The 16,077-nt window shown below is 35.0% G+C and overlaps 1 protein-coding gene across 1 annotated transcript in view; it reads left to right on the forward strand.

Moving 5' to 3' along the window:
* The window catches only part of PRIM2 (DNA primase subunit 2), a 121,135-nt gene that overhangs the window by 58,126 nt on the left and 46,932 nt on the right, over positions 1 to 16,077 (forward strand). The window contains exon 8 of the mRNA XM_054822955.1: positions 11,625 to 11,692. Coding sequence (XP_054678930.1) covers positions 11,625 to 11,692 — 68 coding nt within the window. The remainder of the gene's footprint in view (positions 1 to 11,624; positions 11,693 to 16,077) is intronic.

Raw genomic sequence — 16,077 nt, forward strand, 5'->3', positions numbered from 1 at the left:
AGATTTGGGTTTTGCTGACAAGGTAGCTTTCTAAGTGGCTACTTCAATCTACATATAATTAAAGCCTGAAAGACACTATGCACTATTGTAAGAAAGATGGAATTAATAATCTGTTTTGGGAGAAAAATATCTAATGAGCATCTTGGTAACTGTCAACTTCAGCTTTGTGTTAGAATGCAAAACTACAAGAGATGAGTTAATTTACATACTTTCACCCTAACATGCAAGTGAAATGAGTATATGCACAAATAATAATGATGCAAAAACCAGCAACAGTTCACTTACCAATTAAACAAGGTTTAATTATTGAAAATTTTTGCTTTAAAGATTAAATATTAATCTTCAACCCAGATGTTATTTATATCTCAATGTGAATATGAAACCTAGACATTTCCAAATGGAAAAAAGAAATCAATTATTTTCAGAAGCAAATGCCTCAGGAAAACATTAATTATTATTCTGAATGCATTTGACAAATGCTGAGCTGAAAGTAGTGAAATTTGGTTTCTTCAAAGTTCTTAAAGTATTAGGTAAATATCCAGGGCATGCTAGCAACGAAGTTCTTCACAACTATTAATTTGTTTCTTCTGCCATGGAAGATTTGTCCTTTGGCAGCTTGAATTAACTGACTAAATATAAAAAGACATTAGTGATATATGTAATATTTATAATTTAGAATATATGTTTTAGAATACAATTTTTATATAGCTTTTAAATTGTTAGATATAACATTTAAGCAACATTGATAATAATTTGTGCCCTCCACTTAAGAGTCAAAAAAAAAAAAAATTACAGTGCTAAGAATATAGGTTGAATTCCATTTTTTTAGAAATAAGTTAGCTGTTGCCTTTGATTTGCTTTCCTTAAAACACAGAAGGCCACTTTGCATTCACCATGATTTTCTTTGGGCTGGTTTGTGTTATTGTGAAGGTTGTGTGTGTGAGAGAAGAGATTGGTGGGGAGTTTTATTTAATTAAAAAACCCCAACCAAAACCAATAAACAAACCCACAAAAACAATTTCAGCCTTATATTGATACCTATGTCAATCACTAGAGATTCATGAGGGAAACTTTTTCCTGTCCTGTGAAAATGTCACTGAGTTGTTACATTTGTACCAAGAGCCCAGTAATGCCAATCTGTATTATTTATTTCCTTCCATACCTTTGGTGGTGCTATATGAAAATAGTCTAAATGCTTTATGCATTAAAATTTATATTGGCCTATTACCAATTTCTTTTTGCAATGTTGAAAATATGTTCGCTTAAATGGTTTTGTTAGTTTTGAAAAATGTTATCTCCTGTCATACAGATAGGGTGTGAACAATTCATGTGGAATACATGTGATATTAATTGTTTGCTTTAGTTTTTATTGAGCATATTTCAGTGTAAGTGCTGCTGAAATAACTTTTAATAGCTGAAAAAGCCTTGGCAAAAATTACTTATTAATTTTGCACAACACTTGAGATTTGTAAAATGCTGTGAAAGGTTAAACTCCAACTTTTTTTTCAAAAGACAATTGATCAGTGCTAAAATGTCAACTGTCTAGGTACAGCAGCATACCAGCATGCAAACACTCTTCTCTTCAGTATCCCCAGCTGCATAGCATCTGCATTGTGACATTTTGTTACAACATTAGCAAGACAGCTGATGTTTCAAAATCAATCAGTTTTTATTGGTATGAGGCAGCCTGCAACTTAGTCAGATGTTGAAGGTGTTTCTCTGAAATGTAATTAAATTGAATTCTTGGGTTCTGGCAATATCTGCGTCTCATGACTTCTTAGTGGTGGCTGCAAAATTGTACAGTTTGAAAGACCATGTAAGGTTATAGTTCTGAAACATTTAAAAAAAAAAAAAGGGCAAAAGAAAGCAATATTAAGATTTTCTCAGAAGTACAAAACTTTTCTAGATATTATATTTTAAATTTAATTTAAGGCAAGTGTTTTGGTGCCTGGTGTATTACAATGCAAGATAGAAAAATAGGCTACCTTACTGGAGAGTTCATATCCTTTAAAACTACTTTTTAGGGAATTGCTAGCTAAAATTCAGGTTTTGGTGAAAATGAAGTTGTTTTAAAGTTTTAGAATTCCTATTCATCAACAATGCTTCTAATCAGAGAGAAATGTATTAACAAACCTTTTGTGACTATTACTTCCCCCATTTAGGCTGTATTCTGGAATAAAAGGTACATCAAAACTCGTGTTCGTCATCAAAGACAATCGGATTGCAGTGGGAAAAAGATTTTACCTGAGTAATTTATGTTTGAAATAAGATGTCATATAGTAGCATCTCCCTGTTTAAATAAGAACATGGTCTTGATTGTATGCATTGAGAAACATTTGTAGTTGGACTCAGTATAAGAGGAGCCAAGACTTAAAGACCTGTTATTTACTGTAATCATGCTGGGTATGCGCGTGGTTCATGTTGATCCTAAATACTATAAATATGTAAAGAGTACTTTCATGTGTGTAGTGTATCTTTAATAATACAGTGAATGTTATGACACAGTCCTTAAGTAGAACTAAGATGTTTCTACAGCATTATTTTCAGCCTGTTTTGTACCTTAAAATGCGGCGAGGGGAGGAAAGCCTCCCAAATGCTTTTGTAGCATCTCCTGGAGATTGTTTTTCCTTGTGATCATGCAGAGACTCCAGAAGGATAGCTAATCTAGATAGACTAGGGATGAGGAGAAAAATCCTGAATTAAGGTAAAAAAAACTTTCACAGAAAACATCTTACTGCCCTCTCTCATTTTTTGGATATCCCTGGTGAGGGAGGGAAAGCTGGAATCTGTATTTTGAACTCTCAGATATGTCGTGGCTTCTGTGCTGTCAATAAAAAAATATGCAGGTCTGGTTTTGGTTGTATAAGAGCCAATACTCTCTAAGAGTGGTTACATCTGGAAAACAAAACATTGCTGACCAAACATGTCTTTGAATAAAGCTTGTCTAGTATTAAGGAGTAAGTTGGAACAAGTGTAGTGCCTAGTAATGTTAAATAGGTATCTCTAAATGTAGTCTCTCTTTAAAAAATTCAAGAGAAAGATGTGAATAGGTAAAGTAGTGTTGGATTACCAGACTAAAACATAATTTTATTTCATTCCACAAAAGATAATTTCTAATGGAATACAGTTACTTTGTATGTGTTATTGCTGCAGGTACTACTACAATGTTACATGTTACTCATATCTTTGTTGCCACTTATCTTTTACCTTATCTCCCTGTTGCACTTCACTACTGTGCAGGCCGGTACTCAGCTAGGTGACGCAAATAAACCATAGTCAGAGGTATAAGAAGGAAGACTTTCTGTTTCTAATAGACGCGCAGCATAATGATTTTTAATCATTATCTAAGAATTGAATGGTTTGAGGAGCAATGCAGTTTGATATCACCTCTGTTTGCTGCCACAGTTTGTTTGCTAGATAAAAAGATTTTAAATTCCTGGAAAATAGGCTTGTTATTTAGCCTTTGATGGAGATGAATTGTTCATATCAGGATGTTGAACAGCAGGTCTGAGGAACTTCAGGAAAAGCTGTGGTTTGTGTGTGTACCACAGGTGAAAGGAGTTTCCTGTTTCTTTGTCTTACTGGTCACCAGGTCAGATCCTGCTGTAGCTCAAATTAAGCTAAGTTTGTTTCTGACTGATCACAGAAACATTCCTGTGAAAAGTCGCTGTTTCATTAAAACTTCCAGGAGGATGTAACACTGATTCAGCTGTGGTATAATTGCTATTGCCTACACAAACAAAGTTGTTAAGTTTATATTAGCATCAAGTTTTCCACTTTATTTATTTTGTTTTGCAGATCTCTTGGCGAAAATCCAGTAGAGTTGTAAGTTACTGGTATGTTTAAGCCTGCCAGATAATAGTTGTTTGGGTTTTTTTTATTTTTTAAAATATCTTTTACAGGCTGTTTAGAAATAACCCACAAGTTTAGTATCTTTTTCCCTGTCTGCTCCAACCTCGGTCAAAAAAACCCTCTCTTGTATAACTTTGACAATAAGTTTGTAATGCTACAGTTCATACTAACCAAAACCAGTTCTAGCAAACAATCTAAACTTTCATGCCTTTGTTTTCCTTTTAGACAACACACCGGGCCACTGTAACCCTTCGGGCTAATAACTAAGGCTTTTCTGAACCATCACATATGTATTGTGTCCTTGTCAGAGCAGACAGGAAAGAATTATCTAACTAAATGTTTCAGGGCAACAGTGAATAGGAAACTTTTTTAAGATGAACTAACAAAAAGCAAAGATCACAATTAAGACAATTTAACAAGAAGGGCACATTCTGTGAAGTGGCATATTACAAAACAAATGAAAGAGAAAACAGGTAAGTTACAACTTATTCCTTAGGCAGCAATGAGAGACTGAACTAGATTCTCTGTTTAAAAGTTTAAAGTCCTAACTGTAATAATTTAATGTCTGACCAAAGTTGTTGGTTTTTTGTTTAAAATCCATACAGCATTATTAAGGAAGCATTTTAGTGATGTGTTCACTCTGAATATGTTGAATTGTTGACGTTACACAGACAATGTTTCTTTCCTCTCTTCATAAAAATATTTGTTAAATTGCATTAAAGCAATAAAGAACCATCTAAAGCTTTCACTTGGAAGGCTGAAATTGAAGTTCTGATGTCCAAACTCATTTTGGTTTTCTTTATGCTCTCTCCTTATTGTAACAACTGGAAAGCAGAAATGGAGGAAGGAGTTGCCTGTAGCACTAAAGGCATTGAAGCGCATCATGAGAACAAATAGTGGTTGGTGGGAGAACAGACTAAAGAGTATAAAATACAGTAAAAGAATACACTAATCCATGATTTGTTTCTTTGCTTTCTAAATATAAATTTTCTCTCTATACTTAACCATTTAGTTACCTAATCCTTCATTTTTCTGTTCATCAATACATATAATGGGAAGACGCAAAAGCCTTCACAGTGTAGATTTAATCCTTGTAAAACTGTTGTCTGTAACCTGTAGTGTAAAATTCAAAACATGTAGGGTTTTGTTTCCCTTCTAATACTCTTATTTCTAATTTCTGTGGTTCTATTACTTGCTAAAATTTGCTTCCTAGTTATCTATTTGAAATCTAACAAAAGCCTAACAACTGTAGTTATTCTATGCTGCATCAAAATCGCTGTGAAAGAAATTTGTTCTAGGTGGTTTTTCACTAATGCATTAATGACATTTAGTTGAAGAGTTAGAGCATGGAATATAGGAGTGTTATTTCTAAATTCTTAAAATCAGCATACAATACACTTGTTATAGATGTTTTGACATAGATTAATCTATTGGTTTTGTTACTGCTGTTACAAAGGTGGAAAGATTTGGAATTGGACAATAAAATTTTATAAGGTAAACACTTTCCATACTCGTCTGCTTTTCTTTTCATCTCTGAGCTTTGTCTCAGTGTGCTGTTATTTCTTGATACTGTTAATAGTATAATAGCTTCAAGTCTATTTTTTTTTTTTGTTTGTTTGTTTTTAAATTTCTGTGGGTGGAGAACAGGTCTTACAGACCTTTGATTTTCACCAAGGCTTAGAAACTGTTATACTAATGCTATAAAACATTTTTGGTTAATATTAAAGACCATATGATTATCTTGTCAATGTTTTCCCCAGTAGCATTTAAAACTAGTTTTGTTTCCAATTTGTTTAATTAGAGCAATTAAAATGGAAAAGCAACTAACCTGGATATGAACTGTCCAACTTGAAAGTTGGAGCCCAGTAATGGAGTAGTGAAGTGTTAAAATGGTTGTACAGGAAAATCGTAGGGGAAAGTGAGCTAATGTGTCATACTGCATATTGTAAGCACAAAGTCTTCCTGCTTTTTTCTTTGACCTTTTTGGGAGAGTATCAAAAATGTGCTCTAAATTAGTATATTAAATTTGATAATTAAAAAATAGTATAATTTGTTAGTTCCATTTCTAATGGATATGGTGACTATATTTGTTACTTTTGGAGGTGGCTTCTTTAGGTCAGGTCTCTAGATTACTGGGGAAACAAGAGTAGGGTTTGAAGTTCAATTTTTTTCTGTCTAGATGGGATCAACTTTTTTTTTTAAAAAAGGGATATAAAAGACTTCATTTTTAGTGGATTTTGACTTTTTGTATTGTAGTTTCTAGTTAAACACATGTAGTCTCTTTTTATTTTTTGTTTTGTTTTCCCAAGTCTGGAATATAATTTTTCATTTATTTTTTAATTTACCTCTGTTGATAGGAAAGACTTGCTGTTGAGTGTATAAAGGTAAAAGTAGGTGGTGTAGAACCACCTTCAGTAGATTTTGTACAAACCAGTAGTAGCTCTTTTTGGATTCCTCTAAGATAGACAACCAAGCTTTCAAAATACTGTGAAATCTATGCTTAAGATGAAATTTATCAGTTTCTTATTAGTGTGAAATGAGTTTATATATGTATGTGGTGGATTGATCCTGGCTGGCAGGAAAGCCAGCCCCCCACCCCCCATCTTTCCCTGAGGGATGGGGGAGAGATTCAGGAAGGGTAAAAATGAGAAAACTCATGGACTGAGGTAAAGACGAAGGTGGGGGAGGGGGAAAGGAAAAAACCCACAAGTGATGTTCACCACCAGCAGACCAGTGCCCAGCCAGGCCCTGAGCAATGGCTACTTCAGAAAACTTGCCCCTCAGTTTTATTGCTGAGCATGATGTTTTATGGTCACAGGTGATGGTAGACTTTGGCAGATGGCAAAGGTAACTGTTTTTTTTCTGGTTGTTAGTTTTGGATGGTTTTGTTAAAGCCTTTCCTTTGCTTTTATGGCTGCCCTGACCAATCCCTACTTTAACCTTATTTCATCTTTGCATTTGGATTAGAGCCATTCCTTCACACCCATTGTTAGTGGTGTAACTATCATAGCAGAAGTACACAGAGAAAAACATTCTAGGAACATCTTTTCATCTGTGATGCAGAAGGCTCCCAAACCTACGCCTGGTTGTAATTCAGACCTTGTTACAGTGAGCAGTGGAGCACGTATGGGGGTGATGTTTGTTCTGGAACTGCCAGTGGAGATAAAAGTTTAGGCAGCTGCTCTAGAGAAGTGCATGTGTTGTCAAGAACTGCAGAGTGGCTGCTGGCAACTGTGGGCTCACCTTTAAAAGTGCTATGTATTTCAGAGGTGCATTTAGCACTTGATAGAGTAGTCCTCCGTTCAAAGTCTCTGCAAGCTTCCTTCAAGTAAATTTTGTTATAAAGCTTGGAGTTGTGAAGGAAGAATTTCTTGGGGGGAAAAAGCAAGGTAACTTTCCAGAGACTGAGCATTCTTTGAGATACTCTGTCCCTAGACATAGTTGCAGTGCAGTCACTCTTCCTAATAAATACAAGTCCTGTATGATGTAATCCTGCTTGTCTGGGTTTTAAAAGAACTGAGGAGGCAAAAGGATGCTAAGCCTGCTTGTACGGTGTTTGTTAACGCATGAAAGAAATAGCATGAATAGCCAGCACAGGTAGTTCCTGGAGAATTAAAAAAAGGGGGGCTTGGCAAATTGTGTAGAGGCAGATCACAGGCTGTGGATGTGCATGTGGACAGCATGCCATCAGACACTCCTTGTTGTTCTAGGACTGCTTAGCAGTCGATAAGGAAATAACTCTTCGTAATAATTTACATTTTAGGTTCTCTAATGCACCCTGCTAAAGGAACTTTCTTTTTCTGGTAAATTGTAGAAAGACTCAGGAGTAATTCAGTAGCCTGCCTCAGCTAAAAAGTAACCTTTGCCACAAAACTCTTCTTCCTGTGCTTTCCTCCTAAGCCTTCCATGCCATTTTTCTCAATGACATCCAACTTAATGTGATGGGTGGGGTTTTTTGATGTATTCATCAAATGGTCTGGCAGCATATTAAAATTTCCTTGTGCAATACAGCTAATTAGGGCATCTCATTTAGAAAGTAAACTCTGTGAAAATAAAAATTTTCTTATCTTTTTTGCACAGAAAACCACTTAGCAAATAACTCTCACATGGTAACCTCAAAATCAAGAAATTCAGGCACTCCTAAAAACTTGAGACAAGTTAATTGAGCCATGAAAATCTTGTTCTTAATTGCCATGTGTAAAAATGTCATTGCCTTCCTGATACCATGTGGAGCTGCTACTTAATTTCAGGCTTTGTGTCCAGTTAACTTTCTTCTAAGGTTTATAGTAAATCTTCTATACCTTGCAATTTCATGTGCTGGTCTCATGTTTCAAAAGTGGAGGGGAAGAAAAACGGACCAATTCTTAGACATCAACCTATAAGTTGTCATCCTTTTGCCTTCATTATTACTTGAAGTACCACTGCCAAATCTTAAATAATTCTAATATTCATGTAGTTTTCCAACCATCACATGGTTTCTGTATTCTCAAATCATTACCTTCTTCATGCTGTATGAAAATGTCCTGTTTATTTGCCACAAATGCAGCATAGTGCACACTAGAAATGTGTTGCGTAGAGCTCAGTAGAAAAGACAAATTCAGCTTCTTGTTCTTCTACAAGATTGCATAAAAGTGTTACTGAATTTTGTCAAAACTTTAGAAAATTTGCTTTTGGAAATAGTGGTTACTTCAAATGTGTGAAGATTCTGATTTGGTTTTTCCCTCCAATGGTCATGCTTTTGTGTTTTGGTGTTTGTTTTGGTTTTTTGTTGTTGTGTTTTGGGTTTTGTTTTGTGGGGTTTTTTCTTACTGTTGGCAATCTGAATTGTAGCAAAGACAGCTGGTGACTCTGGTACTGAAGCTGGCATGAAATTGGACCAAAGTTGTTGTCTAGCGTTAATTTACTTCCACATTTGTAAAAGCAAATTTTATTTACAGAGTGGCTCACTTGAAATACAGTTAAGAGGAAAGAATTTATACATCAAAAATTTACCTTTTATTTTTATAATCCAGGTAAGTTAAAGGAAAATGTGATCTTTCAATTAAAATTGTTCAAATATTTTGATGGGCTCTCGTCAACTGTGTTGAGGTCTCCTTAGTTTTAGATAGAAGAGTGGCACGAGGATCCCACATCTTTCTGAAAACAAGCATTTGAACTAACATAACAGACTGAGAGTTGAAAGATGTATGATCTTATTTTCACAAGAGCATATTCTGTAGAGAACTTTATCCTGTCCTTCCAATCAATGTAATGGAGGAAAATGGGGATTCATTTTGCTCCTAAAATTTGCAGGTTCCATAATTGTTGGTGAAACACTAAGACAGTAAGAAGAAAAATTAAGAGCAGCATTGGTGATGTGGATTCTCCTGTGATTTCAAGGGATTATGTTGGGGTTTTTCCCCTTTAATGGTGGTTCCCAAAACAGCCACTTCTTCCATATTCTTTCATTGCAACATCAAGAAAAAACTCAGTTAAACACGGAGATCACTAGTTCTTGGTTCTACCTCAATTCCTACAAGTGTCCCAAATTAGTTTTAAAACAGTATTTCTGTTCATTGATAATGTTTACATAACAATGTATTTTATTGTGTATATAACTTTGACAATAATATAAATACTTCTGCAGGTTTTGAATTTTACTGTTTTTTACTTCGTACACCGCTGTCCAGTTTGACATTCATAAACATCATTTTGTCATAAAATGCATTGTTTTTAATGAGAATTTTTTTCTGGTTAAATGTAATATTTAAAGTATTGTATAGAAAAAAATACTATATGCTTGTCCTTTAAAAATATATGTTTGTATGTGAGCATGCACACAAATAGTGTTTTCTATATCAGTTAAGTTATTAATAGAAAGGGAAGCAGATGGTATTTCAGGTAATTCAGGCTCTGTTCTGATTTTAGCCAAGTGGAATAACTTGGCTGGTATTTAGAGGGCTTCCAAGTTGTCTTCAGAAATAATTTCTGGTTTTCTGATTGTGTTTAAAACAAAATTAGAGGGTTACTTTATAGAGGTCGCGAATATAGAACAATACAAGTATTGGCCTTTAATACTCATTGGTAAGAAAATTAGTTTTTATCAAAAGAAACTTCTGAATAAATACAGAGCTTAATGAATTTTTTACATCTCAATCTATCTCCATAAAATAAGGAGAATGTGGATAATGCTTTAATTGCCAAGATACCCATCTTTTTTTAAAGAAGGATGAATGGATTGCTGAGTCTGCCTGACTTACCTGTACTGCAGCAGTCAAATCGGCTGAGTACACTTGGCTTACCTGGGACTGAGAAGAGCTGTGTTTTGAAGCTGTGATTGCTGCAGGCCAGGGCTCGCTTAAAAGCTGAAATGCCCCGTTCCTCCTTCCCTCCTGTCCTTGTGTTCAGTACCTTCAACTTTCACTTAACAGACTAGCTGTTTTGAACCTCCTGTCATTTAGCTGGTGGTTGGTATTGCTAGCTTGAGGCGCGAGTTTAAAATTTGGCCCCAGTCTGACTTCTGCCTAGCAGCAAAGGTTATGAAATGGATGTGATGAATGGGTGATCTTTCTGAAAATACTAAACACCTCCTCCATATTTATACAATCCACCTATGAGCCAGTGGAGTTTGGCATGGAGTTTCTTACAGTTACAAATAAACCCCCTGTACCCAAACACTGATCGCAACTTGTTCTGGGGTATATTTATTTATGGGTTATAAATAGAAGTTGCAGTGTGCTAGTTAGTCCTACTTCAGTGCTTGTGTTTACTTGTGTGTTGGAGCCAGCAAAGTGAAGCTACACTGTTGGTGCTAAAAGGGTTTTGTTGTTGTTTTTTTAATGAGATTTTTAAAGAATATGTATAACTGGATGCATGCTATTTCAAGTTACCTGCAAAATACTTACAAACTTGATGGTGATTTATACAATGTGAAATATGTTGAAATTTTAAATTTGTATGAAGGTAGTTTTCAAAATACAGCCTAACTTGGCAGCAATAGAATCATGAAATGTATGTTATATCAAATATTTTATATTAGATGTATGTCAGCAGTATCAGAACTGCTGTGCTTGTAACTTTTATAGGTGAAGGTAGACACCTGTATACTGATATTAAGCAAATTTAATACATATATTTTCCCAATTATTTTAGTTAATACACCAATTAACTAGTATTCTGTGGTAGTGTGACATATACTTGTTGATGTATTGACTACTAGCTTTATTTTTTTCAGAAAAAGTTTCATGTTTTAACTAGTCGTAGGAAACAGCTACAAGAAAGAAGTATGTATTTAGTTTAGAACAGTAAAATTACAAAATACAGGTTACGCCCATTTAAAAAAAGTATACACAGAGGCATGTGTACCTAAAGTCATATAGTGCTAAATATGTAAATTTTTCTATACAAATGTAAATTGTATATAATATGGCCTAATGGACTGTATTTACATTATGTGGTTGCTAGAAGGCTGTCTAGGTAGAATACAACTTATAGTTCAAATATGTTTGGAAAAAGTATACTACTTTCAACAATGTTTTGCTATTTAATTCAAATAACATTGTAATTTTAGCAAAATTATTTTTCACTGTTTAACTTGGTTAACTTGTAAAGATTTCTGCTAACTTCAGATTCTGGAAGGTTGTGCTTAGTTATTTTTAATAGGAGAAAGTATATCTTATCCAGTGTTGAGTAAAGTTGTAGCAATGCCGGGTGATTTCTTACATCATTCCTACTTTGTACTATCAAAGCTTTGAAGCTAATATTGTATTAATTGAACCTCTGTTTTCTTCTAGCTGACAGCACGATCACTGCCTTCCATACAGTCTGATGAGAGACTACAACCTCTGCTTAGTCATCTCAGGTAGCATAAACTGAAAGCATGAATGTATTCTTTCATACAGATTAAAATAATTATACTAGTAGAACGGTTTAGCTACAGGGTTGTTTTTTTTTTTTTTTTTTCCCAGACACCTCATCTATGCAATTTGCTTTGACTGGAAAAAAAGCCCTGAAAGTATGTCTTCCAACAAATGCTTCATAATTCACATGAAACATAATTTAGCGAGCTGGTGTTGCTTCTAAGTAACAAAAAAATATTTGTAGCTTTTGTAAAAACTTTTTTTATAGTAAGTGCAAAGTTGTTAAGTTTTTTTTATGAACAAAACAGATTGCAAATTACACTGCTCAGAGTATAGGCCTTCCTTGTTGCAAATATTTTATGCTTTATGATCTTTTTGGAAGATTTCTCCATCACTGTCATTGATGAATGGAGTCCTATTTTCTTCTTTTAATGGACCTAAGGAGAGTGCTGAAAACATGAACCATTAAGAGTGCTCTACAACACAGTTGATACAGCCTGCCTCTCTTAGTGGTATACAGTATATAGAAGCTCGCTACTTTCTTTGAATGTGTTTGGGGATGAAGAGTAAGAAAAAATACTTTTCTGATGTTCTTCAGGTTAAGCATAGATCTGGTGTCTTCCGTACACACACGATTGCTTTTTAGTGCTTGATATTGTTTGAGAGAGTTATCTTACTACAGTAGTATGCAGGAGAACAAAGACTGTACAATTAGAAGGAGATGCATTGGTTCAGAATCATTGAATAGTTTAGCTTGGAGTGAACCTCTGGTGATCATTTAATCTAGCCCCTGCTCAATGCAGATCCGGTTAGATTGGATTGCTCAGGTATTTATTCAGTTGAATTTTTAATATCTCCAAGGGTAGAAATTTACTTAAATATTGAATGTCAGTAATGAAAGCTTTGTTTTTGAACACATACAGCTTTGCATTAAGATCACTGAAATTATGTGGGATGAATTAGAAATGGAAGCAGTGAGGCGCCATCATGACAGCACTGCACCAGAATTAGGATGCAGAGTTAGCATGATCTTTATTTCCTGTGGTGCTCTACTGCTTGACATATCTGTACCCAAAACCTGACATTTTATTTTGATTTAACAAAAAAAAAAAATCTCATAATTGTTTAGGAACAGTTTTATATTTTGTTGCTTTTAGTGTAAATCAGAATAGGAAAAATAGCTTTCATTATATTTCTGCTTCTTTATATATGATTGAACTTTTGTTCAAGAGCAATGAATGAAAAGAATATTGCAGTGTAACTGTTATGTAGCTGCTATGGGGATACTTCTGAATGCCAATAACCTTCTATGTTTTTATTACCATACATCTTACTGGGATTTAAAAAAATATGCCTCAGTGGCATACCTTTCTCCATTTGAAGCTAAAGAGCAATTAGGCTAGCTTTTTATAAATCGTGCTCTCTAGGAGTAATTGCTGAGAAATTTGAAATTTCTTTTCATATATGCTATGCATCTATGTAAGTGGAACAGCCTTCAGTATCACAGCAATCACAGTCTTCTCTGTGGTTTTTTAAAAAATAGGGGAAAAGGAAAGGTTGCAAAAAAGTTAGTTTAACATCAGCTCCTTTAACAGGGATACTATATCCTACATTTATGCAAAAGGTAATTTTTGCACATTCTTATGTTATCTTGAGTATGTATGTTGAACAACTAATGAGTTACTTCCATTTTGCTTTTGTGAAAATGGAGGGGCTGTTCCCAGTACATTTTGTCACCAGTTGGAAAAACTACACAAATGCTTCCGAGTTGCATTTTTGGAAGTTCCTTTAAAACGGACAAAATACATCACACCTTGCAACTTGAAAAACAAGCTCTGGCAGTGAACAGACAGATGACCAAATAGGTCTTCTCTCTTACTTATTTCTGTGAATCTGTGATTCATTTTTGCTTCATCTTGCTCGTAAGAAAGGAGAGTATTAGCTAGTTGCAGGCTTTCCTGTACCTTCATTGTGTAATTCTTACAGCAGTATTTTATTTTTGGCATATGTCAATAGAGCTTTATCAGGGGAGCAAAAGCTTAGGTAGAAGTGTGTGAAAGAGCATACAATTGAAGGTTACAGAGCATTGTTTGGTTGTTAATGCCCCACACATTTTTTGGCAGCTATTCATATCTGCTTGTGACTTTTAAATTAGCTAGTCCTCACAAAGGGTCATTTTACTGTGGATTATGTCTGCAGAGATTTTTTTAATCCTTACCCATTTTTTTAAATGACCATAACATGTATTTTGTAATTGGACTGTTCTGGACTAAATATGTATTTTATCTGTGACTTAGGTCCTCTTTCTGTCCTATTCTGCTTGCTAATATTAATTGTACTAGACCAAAAAAGAGAACGTTTTTAGTTAAAGTGTTAAAATGTTTGATGCAAGAACATGCTTAGGGATTTTGCATGCTCACAGTAAGCTACAAGGAGATTGAAATTGCTAAAACTTTAGCAATTTAATAGAAATGGAAACTTTATGTCTAAATGCATGAGAAGAACCCTTCTGCAACTCCTACTTTCAAAGGAGTTTATATGGGTTTTGTGATGAAATTACAGGGTTGTAACGCTCTGTTACACTGTTTAAAACAGTTGTAAACACTGTTTAAAATCTTCAGCAGGAATAACTTCAAAGATAGACAAAAACTGTCATATGTAATCCCATCAAACTACTATAGGACTGTACCTGTATATGAATTATAAGGAGAAGCTGAGTTGACTTTGTTTAGTCTGATGAAGAGGAGGCTTAGGGATGATCAAATAGCGGCCTACGATTGTTTGAAGGAGAAACATCACAGTATTGGAATTCTTAATGGTGCCAGAGGATATAACAAATGACAGTGGTCACATGTAGCAGCTTTGGAGGTTTAGATCGGATGTTAGGAAAAATGTCTGTGCTAGAACGATAGTGCAGCACATTGCCCAGAGATGTGGAATCATGGTTTGTGGAGATTTTTAGGATTCAGCTAGAAAAAGCCATGGCTCACCTGACTAGCGTTGGCAGTAGTCCCAATCAAAGTGGGGCGTGGGACTTGCTGGTCTTCTAACATCCTTTACAACCAACATTTATATGATTCTGTTAATTCTGTCTTCAAATGATAGTTCAGTTCACAAGGTTGATACAGAAAGGAAGTGTTTTTCAAGACTGGATTTTTTTTTAACGGATAGCACAATATTCATGCAGACATTCACCCTCCTTCTCACTTATGCTCATTTCACAAGCAGGTAAAGAGGAATGCACACCTTCATAGACTGGTGTCATTTACTATCCTCAACATCTACAAAGTGCCCTTCCTATGCTTACTAAATCTCATGATATACTAACAGATCTGTGAATGATACAGTATTTATCAGAGTGGTCCTACAGCTGATTATTTGAAAGAACTAGATCCCATTCTTGGTAACATGGATGTAGTGGAGGTTTCTTCTTGGTCAACAGTGGTGCAAATGTATGTATTGATCTTTAGTTGCAAGATATGTTTAGAAAACTTTCAGTAACTAAGATTTTTGGATTTTAGAAAAACAGGTTTTGTGTGATTGAGTCAGGCTGAATGGAGTGAGACAGGAGTTTATATTTGGAGGTAAAATAAAAGTGGTTTTTAAGTAAAAAGTGAAGACATAGCTGCTTGCATTCCAGTAAACCACAAAAAGAAATTATGAAGAACTATAGGTATTTCTGGGTGGGTAAGAAGCTTGATCAGGAAGTAACCTCAGGAGCTATGTGGAATAAAAGAAGGGATGAGTCCAAAACAAGAGCTAAAACTGTAAGTAAAAAATAGGAGAAGGCGGCAAGGGTGATCACAAGCCTGGTTGGTTTGTGTTGTAATCAGTTTTCAAACCAGCAGTAGGAAGCTGTTTGGCAACGTTTAATGACATGGAAAAATGAGGACCATTGTTCATAGAACATAGGATAGTCTTAATTTTTTTTCTTTTTTTTGGTGCAAGATTGTTGAGAGTGTTTAATAGAAATGTAGAGAAAATTGCAGTCTGTGGAGAAAGCAGTGTGGTGTTTTCTTGTGATGAAATCAAGGGACCTTGGGAATCTCTACTGTAGAAAATCGGAAGACCTGGCACCTAAAATTGCAAACTCAAAAGCTCTAGTCCCTTGAGCTCCTTGGGACAGGAATCCAGCAGCTTAGCTGCCAAAGGCTGCGTGACTAGTGCTGGCTTCTTTATGCCCAGCTCCAATCTACCACATGTTCTGGATGGGTAAAGCGTACTCTTTTTCAGAGCCTTTGAAAGCAGTTTGTAGAGTTCAGCTTTTGGTGAGTGGTGTCAGGTATCAAGAAACTTTTGACCTTGCAAAGGTCATATGCTACTTTTTAATGTAAAAATAAGAAAATGTTTATGAAAAACTTCTACTATTTGCTTACTGTGTGGAGAG

This window comes from Grus americana, chromosome 3, assembly GCF_028858705.1.
Source record: "Grus americana isolate bGruAme1 chromosome 3, bGruAme1.mat, whole genome shotgun sequence".
Taxonomy (NCBI): domain Eukaryota; kingdom Metazoa; phylum Chordata; class Aves; order Gruiformes; family Gruidae; genus Grus; species Grus americana.